The 15,719-nt window shown below is 44.4% G+C and overlaps 1 protein-coding gene and 1 non-coding gene across 2 annotated transcripts in view; one reads left to right on the forward strand and one right to left on the reverse strand.

Moving 5' to 3' along the window:
- The window catches only part of RAB11A (RAB11A, member RAS oncogene family), a 32,471-nt gene extending 25,567 nt beyond the window's left edge, over positions 1-6,904 (reverse strand). Inside the window, exon 1 of the mRNA XM_026709297.2 lies at positions 6,775-6,904. Coding sequence (XP_026565082.1) covers positions 6,775-6,817 — 43 coding nt within the window. The 5' untranslated portion in view covers positions 6,818-6,904. The remainder of the gene's footprint in view (positions 1-6,774) is intronic.
- An 891-nt stretch (positions 6,905-7,795) lies between these two features.
- Positions 7,796-7,867, forward strand: TRNAQ-CUG (transfer RNA glutamine (anticodon CUG)). Its single transcript has one exon. It is a non-coding gene; the product is annotated as a tRNA-Gln (tRNA).
- Positions 7,868-15,719: the final 7,852 nt, after the last annotated feature.

Raw genomic sequence — 15,719 nt, forward strand, 5'->3', positions numbered from 1 at the left:
ATCTCATTCCTTCACCACTGCAGCAAACTGACTCTGTGATATACCTAGTTTTTAAAACTGTATCTGCCACCCAATGAGAAAACAGTTTTGAATGCTGCCTCAAAGACCCAAATAATTAAATTATTAGGCAATTAATGTATACTGAATGGTCGAGGTCAGGGGAAGTATCTGCAAGGCTGAGCATATCTTTTGGGGTCTATGGACCAGCATGGGGGAAGCTAATCTATTTGTGAAATGGCTGTCCCCAAATAAGAAATGATATTCTCCAGCTTGTGGAGAACGTATTTTAAAGAGAACTTCAAAAGGTATACTTCAAAAATATATTTGAAAATGGCATTGAGAACTAAACAAGAGGGGCAGCAAATAAATCTAATCGGTAAATAAAAATCAATACTAAAGAAATAGTATCTTGCCATATATTTCCCATTCAATAGAGTTTGGATAACAAGAGAAGCCAGAATTCACACTCATGCTGGACTCCGCTTGCCAAGAAGCAAAGCTAATCAAATTAGAGATCTATGGCCAGGTTCTGCTCTATCTGGCTGGTTTAACATCCTGGCTTATGAAATGAGCAACAAACCATGGATTCTGATCCAGAGGCGACGCTGCAACGATGTCCTAGCCAGCAGGATATGCCATGACTTTGAGTGACAGAAAAGGAGGAGGGAAAGACGACCTTCTGAATGACCGAAAGGAATTTCTGAAAGACTTCTGACTCCTGCCTGAAGCTAGGAAAGTCTCTGCACAATTTTGAGTGGTGGGCAGGTTGCTTTCCTGGATCGTGAGGTCCTCTATACAAGCCACCCGTGCCCTGGTCATCTCCTGGATGGAGTACTGCAATGCAGTCTACCCTTGAAGGCTATTTGGAAGCTACAACTGGTGCAGAACTCCAGGTGGTTCTGTGCCCTCAGGTGGTACATATTGGGTGTCAGTTTGCTTTAGGGTCCAATTCAAGGTATTCACCTTTAAAACCCCTTATGGCGTGGATCTTTAGGGTATCTGAGGAACTGCCTTAGCCCAATGGGACTAGCCTAGCCCACTTGTTCTAGCAGAAAGGGTCTGCTCAGGGGTGGGATTCAAATTTTTTAACAACCGGTTCTGTGGGCATGGCTTAGTTGGTGACGTGGCTTGGTGGTCGTGTTATTGGCTGGGCGTGGCCAACTCAACATCACTCACATTGAGGCATGCATCTCCTCGCCTGGCCTCTCATGACTGTGGGGATGCTGCAACAGTCGTAAGTGTGAAAAATGGTCATTTTTTCAGTGCCATTGTAACTTTGAATGGTCACTCCACACAAGCAAAGTATCAGCTAAGGAGGGGAAAAAAACTCCAGAGAAGTTCCTGAGACAGGAAGTCTAGTCCTGCCAAGAATGTAATCAGAGTTAATGGAGAGGCAGTTTCTGTAAGCAATACCAGAATGTTTCCTTCCTGCCTTCCTTACAGGATTAGCCCAGTAATTTCTTCTAACAAGCGGTTCTCCGAACTGCTTAGAATGTTAACAACCAGTTCTAGCGAATAGGTGTGAACTGGTAGAATCCCACCCTTGGGTTTGCTTCAGATACCATTGACCAAAGAATTTTGGCCAGTAGGGTCCAGAAAATGAACCTTTCCTGCTGTGACTCCTGCCCTCTGGAATGTTCTACCATCAAAGATAGCATTGGGGGTCCTTAGTGCTCTCTGAGCTTGGTTGTTTTCGTGCAGACGTTTTGTTACTCAAACTAGGTAATGTTATCAGTGCATCCTGCTCCTTTCCAGCACTGATGACGTTACCTAGTTGGGTAATGAAATGTCTGCAAGAAAACAACCAAGCTCAGAGAGCACCAAGGACCCCTCATTTGAACTCTGAGCTACAAATATTCTCCTTTACAGGTAAGATCTTCCTCCATTCTCCTGGCCTTCTGGCCTCCTGGAAGAGCCTAAAAATGTGTCTACTACATTGGGGGGTGGCTTTCGAGTAAAGAAAATTATCTTTCTCCGACTGCCCATGATCTTGGTTCTTAACTTTTAATCCTTTTATTCTAATTTTAATTTAGCACTTTTGTGGTACATGAGCAATGCTTTCATCGTTGGAATTTACTATGTAAACTCATTATTTTATTAAAAGTACTCCTCATCTTTCGATCACAATTGAGTCCAAAATTTCCACTGCTAAGCAAGATAGTTAAGTGATGTTTGCCTCATTTTACGACCTTTCTTTTCCCAGTTGTTAAGTGAATGAATCACAGTGGTAGTTAAGTTAGTAACACAGTTGTTAAGTGAACCTGGCTTCCCCATTAGTCTGTAGAGATTCGCAGTCATCCAGGTCATGGTTGTCCCAAAGGTGCTTTTTTCAGGAGGCAACTGGACTTTCTTTGTTTTTCCTTGTAGATGTTTCACTTCTCATTCCAGGAAGCTTCTTCAGCTCTGACTGGATGGTGGGGAATGGAAGGATTTAAACTCCTTGCAGACAGCTGGTCATTTGCATCCTTTTAGAGGGTCGTTGAGGCCACTTGGAGGTTTATCTGTGTCCTCGGGGTCACCTGAGTAGTGCAAATGGTTCCTGTAGTCTGCAATTTTTATCTCTGGAAATCCATTCCTTCTCCCGCACCATTCCAAGGGTATCCATCCCAAATTGTATAGCTAAAAGTCTGTAGAGATTCTCAGTCATCCAGGTGATGGTTGTCCCAAAGGTGATTTTTTTCAGGAGGCAACTGGACTTTGTTTTTTCTTTGAAGATGTTTCACTTCTCCTTCTAAGAAGCTTCTTCAGCTCTGACTGGATGGTGGGGAAGGGAAGGATTTATACTCCTTGCAGACAATGGCTTCCCCATTGGTTTTGCTTCTCAGAAAGTCACAAAAGCTGATCACATGACCCCGGGACACTGCAGCCGTCAGAAATATGAACCAGTTGCCAAGCATCCAATTTTGATCACATGACCATGGGAATGCTGAAAAGGTCGTAAGTGTGAAAAGCAGCCATTTTTTTCAGTGCTGCTGTAACTTTGAATAGTCACTAAACGAATAGTTGTAAGTCAAGGATTATTTGTATTTGATTAATATCATACCATTTGGTTGTTTAAATTCTATTTTATGTTTGTAATTCCTACATTGGTTAAGACTGTTATGTCATTGTGTGTTATGCTTTAAATGCTGGCTGTTTATTTTTAAATTTTATGATATTGGTAAGCCACCACGAGGCACCAGGCTAGGAAGGAAGAGACCATGAGTTCAAGTCTTGCCTTAGCCATGAAAGCCAGCTGGAAGACTTTGGGCCAGTCACTCCTTCTCAGCCCAATCCACGTTTGTTGTTGTTGTGGAGAAAATAGAAGGAGGAAAATTATATGGTGTATGTTTGCTGCCTGATTTGTAATAAATAAATAAAGGCGGGATATAAATAACTAACACTCAAGATGTCATGGATATAAATGGAGTAAATGAATAAATACCAGTATTACCATGGAGTTGTTTGAAATCCAAATTATATTCATGCCATGCAGGCCAAAATGATCTAAGGAATAATATAGGAAAGCACTTAAGAGGCATTTCCAATATGTGAGTCAGTATGAGAATAATATGACAGGGCTACTTTATTCTTCCTTGGTCTTGGAAGATGTTAACTATAATCGGCATCATTGGGCAGATGTTTCTACATCTGACCTGGGACTGAAAAGGAATTTCAGTTCGCTGCACAGGTTCTCCAACTGGGAAGGAAACCCAGTTCTGAAGCCTAGGAAATAGACCAGTATGTGTTTCCACATTAATCACCTTTGCTTCTAAAAAGCTGGCTGCAAAAGCTCTGTGCAATACTTCCTTTTCATAATGCAATGCCCGTTATCTAAGCAGACAAATATGATCCTTCCCAGCATATCCTGTTCACTATCAGAAAGCTGAATAAGCAACCTGGGAAGAATGTATGTATACCGATCCCAAAGGGGGACAGTCGCTCAAATGAATTTAGGCAGAAACAACAGGAAGGGAAATGAGGTCAGGGACAGAATCAGAACCAGGCAACCCACAGTGCCTTCCTCTGTTTGTCCGCACAGATCAGGGGTTTGGCTGCCAAAGGTCCTGAATTTTGTGGGTCAGCGGGAGCATCTGTGATCTGGGGGTTATGACTTATCAGCAAAAGGAAGCTAATCTATTCACAAAATGTCTATCCCAAAACAAAGGAGGATGGAAGAGGCCAAGGGAGGATGTGTCTATTGCAGGGGTGTCAAACTCGATTTCATTGAGGGCCACGTCAGGGTTGTGTTTCACCTCGGGGCCCCATGGCCAGCTCAACGTCACTCATCGAAGCTCCATTTTCGGCGTGTCGGCCTCCTGCAGCCCTCTGCCAGTGAAAACGGAGATCGGGAGGGCTGCATGCAGCCTCCCTGAGCTCGATTTTCGCTGGCAGAGGGTTGCAGGAGGCATTGCAGTCAAAAACGGAGCCCGGAAGGATTGTACATCACCCTCCCGAGCTCCATTTTCATCGGCTGGTCCATCACTATTTTCAGGGCAGGCCAGATTTAAGCACCCTGCGGGGTGGATCCAGCCTGGGGGCCTTGAGTTTGACACACACACACACACACATCCGGTCTGCTGCTATACTGCTGCTTGGAAGGAATATATATTTAAAGAGAATCCAATTTACCCTTAAAAATAAAGGATAAATGCACATTCACTGTACAAGGTGTGCAATACATTCAAAAACAAATCTCAGATTCAAAAGTTAGCTTTCTCTTTCCAGCCACCTCTTTAAGATACAAAATAACCCTGCAAGTTCATGCATTTAAAACAAACCTCATTAATATATTAAATCACTAACCTCCAGATTGAAAAGTCTTACCACTTTGGCAACCACTTCCTCTATGTCAAAGGGCCACAAAAATTGGGGAAGCAAAAATGTATAAATGAAAGATCAAAGAGGAGTGAAAATTACACTTTTTCAAACCCAAAGCCAAGGTAATAAGGGCTTATTCTCAGACTGTAAATGTACTTTAAAAATTGTTTGAAAATGTAAAAAAAAAAAAAACCACGGCAAGCAAACTTTTATTTGTCAGAATCAAGAAACTACCGTATCCAACACATCTGGAACAAAAGTCAAGCCTCAACCCTACAAATATCTCTTCCAAACAATTGCAGCAATCATTCGGATAAAAACTATAACAAAGTTAACAGTTTAGATCCTCACATCAAATGAGTGTTTAGAAGAGCTGGCAACCAACAGAAAGCTTAGGAAGAATTTGATCTTTGCTGTACCCACAAAACTGTAAGAAACAAATTAAGTACTGGGGCAATAGCAACAAAACATCCTTTGGAGGACCGAAAAACAATACAGATTAAAAAGCAAAAAAAAAAAAGTCTAAATGATTCTTATAATAACAAGACATTCCTGTTACACTGGATAACCTCCTTTGCTGCAAATGCTTTGTGCCACCCTGCCCATCCCTGAACTACCTGGCCCTTATTTAAAGGTTCGATGATTACACCTAGCTAGGAAAGACAATTCTGGAGAAAAGGCTTTAATAAGCTGGCATATTCAGAATGCAGAACCTTATTCTAGGAGGGTGGGAGAAGAAATGAGAATTGGGGAGGAAAAAGTAAAAATATAAAAAGTAAAAAAAATATATTAATTTGACTGGTTTATTTCCATTCTTTTTTTCCCCCCCACCTAAATCAAATACCTTGTTTTTACGTAAGTTTGGCAGGAATTAAGTGATTTGTCTCTGAAAAACAAGCTATCTACATATTGGTAGGATGCTAATTTTTAAAAAAACTTCTGTTCCTAACCATTTTAATAAATATTTATAATAAATTCTTCAGGAATTCAAGCTTTCTCAGAAGTCTTTATTCTTTCCTTAAAATGAGGTCTCTCTATATATAGATATAGATATATATATAGATATATATATAGATATATATCTTTAATCTCTCTATATATCTATTTGCCTGGCCGAAGAGAAAAGCTGGTCTTGAGTTCAAGGTTCACTGCCAAGTATCTCAGACTTGAGTTTTTTTTACAAGCCGAAGTTTGTTTGTTTTTTTTCCACCACCACCCCCAAAGGCCGGAAACGAGAAAGAGAATTATTAAAATGAGAAATTGATTATTATTATGCCCTGGGGGCAAAAAAAGAAAGAAAGAAAAGAAACCAGGAGTGAAGGTTATGCACCCCCCTCCATCTTCCGGGGCCCATCTGACAAGGAAGGGGTCTCAAAGGATCCTGGGGGGGGGTGAAGAGACCCCGCCAAGGACCACCCAAATCCACCCCCCAAAAAAACCCTATTTATGCAGGTGGGGCACCTACAGCCTCTGCAGCCCGTCCCCCCTGCACCTGCCGTCCCCCCGCAAAAAAAAGTGAATGAGGGGGAAGAAGTCACTTTGGCCTAGATTGACCCCTTGCCAAGAGGGGAGGGGGCTGTCCTGGGGGGTTTCAAGGGAAAGGAGAGCCTCCCCCCACCCACCCAAGAGGGCGTCCAAAAAAGGAAGTGAGGCAGCTTTCCTCACTCGTTTCACCCCCACCACACATGGGAAGGGCGACTTTCCCCCCCCCGCCCCCGTACGACAGCCCTGCGAGGCAGGACGGGCTTCGGGAAGGTCAAGGTCACGAGGGGCGGCTTCGGACGCCCCCTCCCCTTGGAGACCCCCGCCGAGGAGAAAAAGGGCGGGGGTTCCTCGAGACCATCGTTCTGAGCCCCCCTCTCCTCCCCTACATATTAACACCCGGAGAGGCCAAGGAAGCCTCTCCGCCCGGCTGGAATGGCCGTCGGGTTTTCCCTCACGGCGGTCGGGGCGGGGCGGTCTTGGGGAGCCCACCTTTGAAGAGATAGTCGTACTCGTCGTCGCGGGAGCCCCCCATGGCGGCGATGGCGGACGGAGCGAAGAAGGAAGCGCAGGCAAGAGCCAAGGGGCCGCTCCCTCCTCCTCCTCCTCCTCCTGCAGCAGCAGCAGCCGCGGCTCCCTCCCCGCCTTCGGACCAGTGACGCTCCGGTTCCGCCCCCTGACCGGCCTCGTTCGCTGTTCTCCGCCCACCCCGGACAGCTTCCGGGGTCGGCTCCAAAACGCTTCCGGGGTGACAGCCTCCCCCCCCCACCCACCCCTCTCTCTCTCTCTCTCTTCCCCCCGCCCCGGGGGTTACCACCAACTCTTCCGGTGCCGAAGGCGGAAAGAAGAGCGGCACTACCGAGACGTAAGAAGGGTTAGCGCGTCTCCTCCGGGAGTTTCCGGTTCATTAGGGAGTCGAAGCCGGAAGTGGGCTGAGCCTGGACGGGAATCTCTCTGGTTTTGATCAGTAAGGGCTGGGGTGGGGAGCGAGGAACCTTGCCGTATTAGGGCGGCACGGCGGCCACGGGGCGGCGCCCGCGAGAAGCAGAACTGCGCTTTGCTTCCCCCTGCCGGTTGGGAGACTCGTTGCAGCCACGAATGAAAAAAGTCGGGGAACTACGAAAACAAAAACAAAAAAAAGGAAGGGGTAGGAGAGAGGCGGGGTTTGCAAAGAACTTATGCCCCTGAGCATGCACAGAGTGCCTCCTTCTCCTCCGCCCCCGGGTTGCTTTTTTTTTTTTCCTTTGCAGACGTTCGAGTCTGGCTGCAATTCTCTCTCAGGTGCCACAGAGCATGCGCAGAATTCCTTTTTCTTCCCAAAGGACTAGCTGTTTTTTTTTCCCCACCCTCCCACCCACCCCCCAGCTGCCCTCTGTGCATGCTCAGTGGCCTTTTAAATCTCCACCCTTCCACCCCACTCCAAAACCCATGCCTCTTTCTCCAGCCGGGCAGGGAACGAAGCCCCTGCCGAGGCGGCTTTTCTACGGGCGCCTGAGGCCGCTGGTGGCGCTGCGGTTCCATGGTGTAATGGTTAGCACTCTGGACTCTGAATCCAGCGATCCGAGTTCAAATCTCGGTGGAACCTGCTCAGCTCTTTCCTTTTCTTTTCTCTCTCTCATGAATCTTTGGCTGCTGCTTCCCCCGGGGAAGCTTCCTGCGGAGCGGTTTCTGCTGCTGAGCGTGTTTTGTTTTTGTTTTTCCATTTAAAATCGGTGTTTTCCAAATTTGGCTGCTTTAACAGGGGTGGACTTCAATTCCCAGAATCCCCCATCCAGCCCTTCCAGTTGCCCAGGGGGACCCTGCCTGGGAACCTTATCCTAAGAATATAAGGATAAGAAATAAGAACATAATTAGAATAAAGAATAAGAATATAAGGCTAAGGATAAAAGAATAAGAATATAAGAATAAGAATAAAAGAAGAATCAAAAATAATGAATAAGAATGAAAGAGTAAGAATAAAGAATAAGAATATGATAAAAATAAAAGAACAAGAATAAAAAAAACATAAGGATATAAGGATAAAAAATAAGAATGAAAGAATAAGAATAAAGAATAAGAATATAAGGATAAGGATAAAATAAGATTAAAAGAATAAGAATATAAGGCTAAGGATAAAAGAATAAGAATATAAGAATAAAAGAAGAATCAGAAATAATAAGAATAAAAGAGTAAGAATAAAGAATAAGAATATGATAAAAATAAAAGAATAAGAATACAAAAATATATAAGGATATAAAGATAAAAAAATAAGAATGAAAGAATAAGAATATAGAATATAAGGATAAAATAAGAAAATAAGATTAAAAGAATAAGTAAAAGAATAAAGAATAAGACCATAAGGATAGAAGAGTAAGAATAAAAAATAAAAAATAAGAACATAAGGATAAAAGAATAATAACATAAAAAGAAGAATAAAAGAAGAATAAAAATAAAGAGTGTAAGAATAAGAATATAAGGATAAAAATAAGAACATAATAAGAATAAAGAATAAGAATGTAAGGCTAAGGATAAAAGAATAAGAATAAAAGAATCAAAAAGAATGAATAAGAATGAAAAAATAATAAAGAATAAGAATATGATAAAAATAAAAGAACAAGAATAAAAAACTAATAAGAATATAAGGATAAAAAATAAGAATGAAGGAATAAGAATAAAGAATAAGAATATAAGGATAAGGATAAAATAAGAAAATAAGATTAAAAGAATAAGAATAAAAAATAAGAATATACAAATAAGAATATACAAATAAGAATATATGAATAAGAATTCTTTATTGGCCAAGTATGCTTAAAACACCCAAGGAATTTGCCTCTGGTGCAGGGGCTCCCTCTAGATGCAAAACAACAGAGTAATAATAATAATCACCATAATGATATCAAAAATAGAAAGTGGGTAGAAAAATTGGGAAGGATAATAGCAATAGGGCCCAACTACATGGATTAAATATCCTTAGGGCACTGTGGGAATTAGGCGTTCAGAAGAGGGATGGCAGGAAAGACACAATCCTTGTGTCTAGTTGTCTTGGCATGCAATGCCCTATAGCGGAGTCCCAAAGGGAGGAGTTGGAATAGTTTATGTCCCGAAGGTGAGGGGTCTGTAGATATTTCTTCAGCCCTCTTTCTAACCTCTGCAGTTTACAGGTCCTCAATGGAAATCTGGCTGGTTGCCGTTGTTTTTGTTTCCCGTTCAGTCTTCATTATCAGTTGATAATTATCCCTGTCCCGTTTGGTTGCTGTTCTCTACTCTTGACAAACCCATTTGCAAAATTCTCACACACACCCCAGGTAGGAAGTCTGAAGGGAGACGGGAGGACAAGGGTCCAAGTTGGAAAAGTAAAATGACTTTGGGTCTTGCCCCTTCCTGCATAAATGATAACAATTGCACACAAAACACACACACACACGCTCCAGATACTCTGCAGCCTTTTGGCTTATTCCCAGCATTTCTCCTGAAGGTCCCATTTGCATCAGGAAAGCCTCCAAAGCAGAACAAACAACAGGTGTTGCCGAAGACTTTAAAAAAAAAATCATTATTCCATCTGTGGGAAGACTCAAAAAGGACACCCGATTCCTGCAATTTTAATTTCAGCATCTGCTTCCAAAGAGAGGAATTGGCAAAGGAAAAAGACGTGATGAAACAAGGGTGGGATGAAGGTACAAGTATTAAATTGAGATCTAGGTGGCAGTAGGTAGCCAGGTTTGGCTGATCTTAAAAAAACGCCAGCAGAAAAACGCTGGCAAGGATTGCACATTTTTATTTATTTTATTTGGTTTGTCAATTGCTTACAAGATAATAGGTATAAGTAAAAACATAGTTATGAATACATGGATACAAGGGTTGGATTCTACAGGTTCACACCTAATCACTAGAACCGGTTGTTAACATTCTAAGCAGTTCGGAGAAGCGGTTGTTAGAAGAAATTACTGACCTAATCCTGTAAGGAAGGCAGGAAGGAAACATTCTGGTGTTGCTTACAGAAACTGCCTCTCCGTTAACCCTTATTACGTTCTTGGCAGGACTAGACTTCCTGTCTCTGGAACTTCTCTGGAGTTTTTTCCCCTCCTTTGCTGGTACTTTGCTTGTGTGGAATGACCATTCAAAGTTACAATGGCACTGAAAAAAGTGACTTATGACCATTTTTCACACTTCTGACTGTTGCAGCATCCGCACGGTCATGAGAGGCCAGGTGAGGAGATGTGTGCCTCGATGTGAGTGATGTTGAGTTGGCCACACCCAGCCAGTCACATGGCCACTAAGCCACACCCACCAACTAAGCCACACCCACAGAACCGGTTGTTAAAAAATTTGAATCCCACCCCTGCATGGATACATACAAGAAAAATAAAAGAAACAATAGGATAGGGACAGTAGGCACATTGGTGCACCTATGCATGCCCCCTACAGACCTCTTAGGAAAGGGGTGAGGTCAATAGTAAACAGTCTAAGGTTAAAGATTCACCCTGGCTTCTAGATGCAGTTTCAATATCACCTACAAAGCCATTTATAAGCTGTTTTTTTTTTAAACAAATTTTATTAATTTTCAAAGACAATACACAGACAAACAAAACATAAAACGTAAAAACATAGAATATCTTTTCTAAGAACTACTTAACAAATAAAACATCTTATTTAAGTACAACATAATTCTAAATTATCACATTTCCATACAAACACAATTTAATATTCATCTTATGTATTCAACTTCATATCTTATTACTCTTTTTCCAACTTCTCACTGTTTCTTCCTTTACTTCTGTTCAATTTTATTCATTAAACTTATACTTTCATCTATTTCATATTACTATATTTCATATTATTACGGTTTCATATGTTCTTATCCAACATTATTAATTCTCAATAAACAAACATAAACAAACAAAATACTTAACATAAAGACATAAAACTTCTTTTTAGAAAGGGGCTTAACCCCGGGTTAAATAAGATATCAAATAGTATATCAGGTGAGCATGAATTTGATTTATGTCTGTATAAGCTGTTATTGAAGGAACTGCTTAAAAGTAGTTCCTCGCTGGAGTGAAAAGCCTGAGAAATGTCCAGTGTGGTGGATCCCTTTGCTGGGGCAGCTCCCCAGAGATCTCACCTGTCCAACTTCAAGCTGTCCCAAAGGTGCTTTTTCAAGAGGCAACTGGACTTTCTGCTTTTTCTTTGAAGACGTTTCATTTCTTATCCAAGAAGCTTCTTCTTCGTCAGAGCTGAAGAAGCTTCTTGGAGGAGAAGTGAAACATCTTCAAAGAAAGAAAAAAACCCCAAAACTCCAGTTGCCTCTTGCAAAAGCACCTTTGGGACAACCGGATGACCCAAGCATTTTAGTGAGGGGTCCTCGGTGCTCCTTGAACTTGGTTGTTGGAAGGGAACTTGGAGGTCCTCTAGTCCAACCCTCTATTTAAGCAGGAGACTCTATACCATTTCAGACAAATGGCTGTCCAGTCTTTATTTAAAAGCCTCCAGTGATGGAGCACCCACAACTTCTGAAGGCAAGCCTGTTCCACCGGTTGATTGTCTCCACTGTCAGGAAGTTTCTGCTTAGTTCTGGGTTCTAATTCCAGGTTGCTTCTCTCCTTGATTAGTTTCCATCCGTTGCTTCTTGTCTGGCCTTCTGGTGCTTTGGAAAATAGCTTGACCCCTTCTTCTTTGTGGCGGCCCCTCAAATATTGGAACATTGCTATCATGTCTCTCCTAGTCCTTCTTTTCATTAAACTAGACACACGTACCCAGTGCCTGCAACTCCATAACATCATCCTAGCGATAGGATTAGCACTGATGACGTTACCTAGTTTGGGTAATGAGACGTCTTTAAGAAAACAACCAAACTCAGAGAACACCAAGGATTCCTCATTTAACCCTAAGCTATCAATATTCTCCTTTATTGGAAGCAGTTTAATCTTTCCTCTGTTTTTTCCAAATTTTTTATTTCCCTCCCTCCCTCTCTCCCTCCTTCCCTCCTTCTCTCTCTCTCTCCCCTCCCTCCCTCTCCCCTCCCTCATTCTCTCTCTCTCTCTCTCTCTCTCTCTCTCTCTCTCCCTCTCTCTCATTAGATGCTAACAAATTGGGTAACAGTCTCTGTTATGTCCTGAGGACTCAAGGAGTTCTCACTCTGGTCCACTCACTTTGTGTGGGCGATATTCCCCCATTCCCATTGGTTGGTTCTCCCCAGCAGCCAGCTATAAAAGCAGGCTGCGGGGTCCAACTGGTTGCTGATTGCTGCGAGCCAGTTCCAGGCTTGGCAAGCACGGTCAGCCCTTTATTTGTAAAATAAAGTACTGTTGCACTCATGCTCTGGTTCAGCCTCTCATTGCTCAAACTTAACACTGGCGACGAGGATGGGATGGCTACCAGATGCACCTTGCAACCGCTGAGTCACTAGCCACCGATCCACAGCCCAGAGAGAGCGATCGGCTGGCGATAAGGAAACGCTGATCCGCAGCCAGAGAGAGCGGTCAGCTAACAAAACCAGCGATCAAAAAGAGCAAACGCAGATCCGCAGCCAGAGAAAGCGGTCTGAGTCAAAAAGTTAGAAGCGCTCTGTAGCCGCTTTGTTAGCCCCGCTACGGGGAAAGTGAAGCGCTGCGCAGCGCAGCCGCTCTGCATTTGGCGCGAAATTCAAACGGGTGTCATTTGAATTTCGAGCCAGTAGGAATCACAGCACAGCGCTGTAGAGAGTCACTAACGCCCACTTTTTTTTTGGCGCGAATCTAGACACCTCCAACGGCTAGCAGCCAACGTGGTAACCCAGAGAGAGAGAGAGGTTAGCAAAAAACCTCTCCAGAGCTGATATCACTAGTAACTCACGAGCGCCGTAGTCCCAGAGAGATTTTTTTCCGCAGGTAGCCCAGCCGTTCCAGCACCATGAGTTCCAACCCAGTATTCCCAGCGTTTAAACCAGACGAAGAGAAGTGGGAATCGTATAAGAACCGTTTCAATCATTACATCGATGCGGTCGGCCTGGCGGATGCGGGAGAGCATCGGAAAAAATCCTATTTCCTAATCTACTGCGGAGCCACCGTTTTACGACATCGCGCGCGGCACTCGTGAGCGCCGAGAGAATTGAAAACGTTCCGTGGTCCGAGTTGCTTGAGATCCTCACTAACCACTACGCTCCCAGGCCTTCACAAATCGCCAGGAGGTTCACGTTCCGTGTGAGGAAGCAATCAAGTAAGGAGACCATCAATCAATATATGGCCGCCCTCAGAACAGCAGCCCTGCACTGCGGTTTGGAACATACCTGGAGGACATGCTCCTCGATCAATTAGTTTGTGGGGTCAAGGATCTCAACCTACAGAGGCGACTGCTAGCTAAAAAGACCTCAACCTTGCGCAAGCGGTAGAGGGAGGCCCTAGCAGCCGAGCTAGCAACGAACTCAGCCACCGAAATTCAGGGCCCAAGTGCCAAGCTAGCATCGTTCCCAGTCCATTCCGAAGAGGTGGAAGCGGAGGAAGCCCACAATGATGAGAACGATGTCCATCGCCTCACCAATGACAGACGGTCGCAGGTAGGGGCCAAACAAGAATACACCGGTCCACCCAAGCACATCACGCTGTGCCTAGCCTGTGGGGATCACATCAAAGGGCCACCTGCAAGTTTAAAGGAGCCGTTTGCAACAACTGCCATAAGAGGGGCACATCGCGAGAGTCTGCCAAGCCCCCAAAGCACTGCACACAGACCCCGTCCTCGCACTCGGGACCACAGAGGCAAGTATTAAACTGTCGCACGCACCGCCTTGCCAGGCATACTTGCCACACTGTTAGTAAAATTTCTCTCTCCGTTTCCCTAGAAGGTAAACCGTGCCACATGGAGGTGGACACAGGGTCAGCGCTCTCAATAATCTCGTGGAACACCCTCAAGAGACTCCACCCCAGCATATCTACTACCCGGCTTCAGAGATGCCAGTTCGGTCTGAAGGACTACCAGGGGAAGGCCATTCCCGTGATCGGCAGAGGCAAGTTCTTTGTCAGTTTAGAGCTTTTAAAGGCCACCTACCTCTAGTGGTAGTTAACGGCAATCTACCCACTTTATTGGGGCTCGATTGGTTTCCCACCTCGGCCTAGGGTTAACAGGAGTCCATGCTGTCTCAACCTCAGACACTGACTCCTTATTCGCTGACTACGCAGATGTGTTCAGCGAGGAGCTGGGGTGTTATAATGGAACCCCCATCTCATTCACACGTTGACCCCAGGCAGTCCCAATCAGATTAAAACCACGTAGAGTTCCATTTGCTATTCACCAAAATTAGACGCTGAATTGGATAAACTACTAAAACAAGGGGTCATTGAGCCAACAGATTTCGCCAAGTGGGAGACGCCCATTGTCACTCCCCTCAAAAAAGATGGTAGCCTGAGAATTTGCTCGGACTACAAGACAACAATCAATAAATATTTACAAGTTAGCGCCTACCCTGTGCCCGTCATTCAGCACTTATTGCACACATTCGAACCGGGCAGTATTTTTGCTAAATTGGACATGTCTCAAGTATATCAACAGTTCCCTGTTGATAACCAAACAGCGGAACTTCAGACCATCGTCACTCACAGGGGTGCCTTCCGATGCAAGCTGCCTCCAATTTGGGCGTAAGTGTTGCCCTCGGTATTTTTCAGTCCCTCATGGAGCGGATTTTACAGGGCCTCCCTGGTGTAGTACCCTACTTTGACGACATCTTGGTCTCGGCCAGGACAGACCCCAACTCTTCCAGAGAGTGCGAGCAGTGTTAGAGAGGTTCAGACAGCATGGCCTCAAGTTAAAAAAAAGAAAATGCGCCATTGCCACTAAACAGGTGGACTTTCTGGGTTATAAAATTGACGCCTCTGGCATTCACCCCTGGAGTCCAAGGTCAGGCGATCCACGAAGCTCCCACACCCGACCTCCAAAACGGAGCTACAAGCTTTCTTGGGGCTCCTAAACTTTATGCATCCTTCTTGCCCCATAAAGCCTCAGTAGCTGAACCCCTACACAGATTACTTAGACAAAAAGTCACCGTGGCACTGGGGGCACAAAGAAGACCAGGCGTCAACGCCATCAAATCACTACTTACGCCAGAGGCAGTGCTCATCCAATTCGGACCCCAACCTTCCTTTAGTACTGGCAGACAGACGATCCCCTTGGAATTGGGCGGTCCTTAGTCACCGACTACGCTAATGGCGCCGAGGCCCCATCGCCTTTTCTCTCCAGGACGCCTCGGCCACGGAGTGAAATTACAGCCAAATAGACAAGGAAGCCCTAGCAGCTGTTGCAGCCGTGAAAAAGTTTCACAATTCCTTTTTGGCCACTTCTTCGAACTGGTCACCGACCATAAGCCCCTCCTGGGCCTACTGGTCATGCACAAACAGACACCTCAAGTCCTCTCCCCTCGGATGACAAGGTGGACACTTTTCCTAGCGCCTACTCATACAAACTATCCACCGCCCGGCAAAACTTATCCACCT

This window comes from Pseudonaja textilis, chromosome 13 (assembly GCF_049901715.1).
Source record: "Pseudonaja textilis isolate UNSWEBS1 chromosome 13, rPseTex1.2, whole genome shotgun sequence".
Lineage (NCBI taxonomy): Eukaryota > Metazoa > Chordata > Lepidosauria > Squamata > Elapidae > Pseudonaja > Pseudonaja textilis.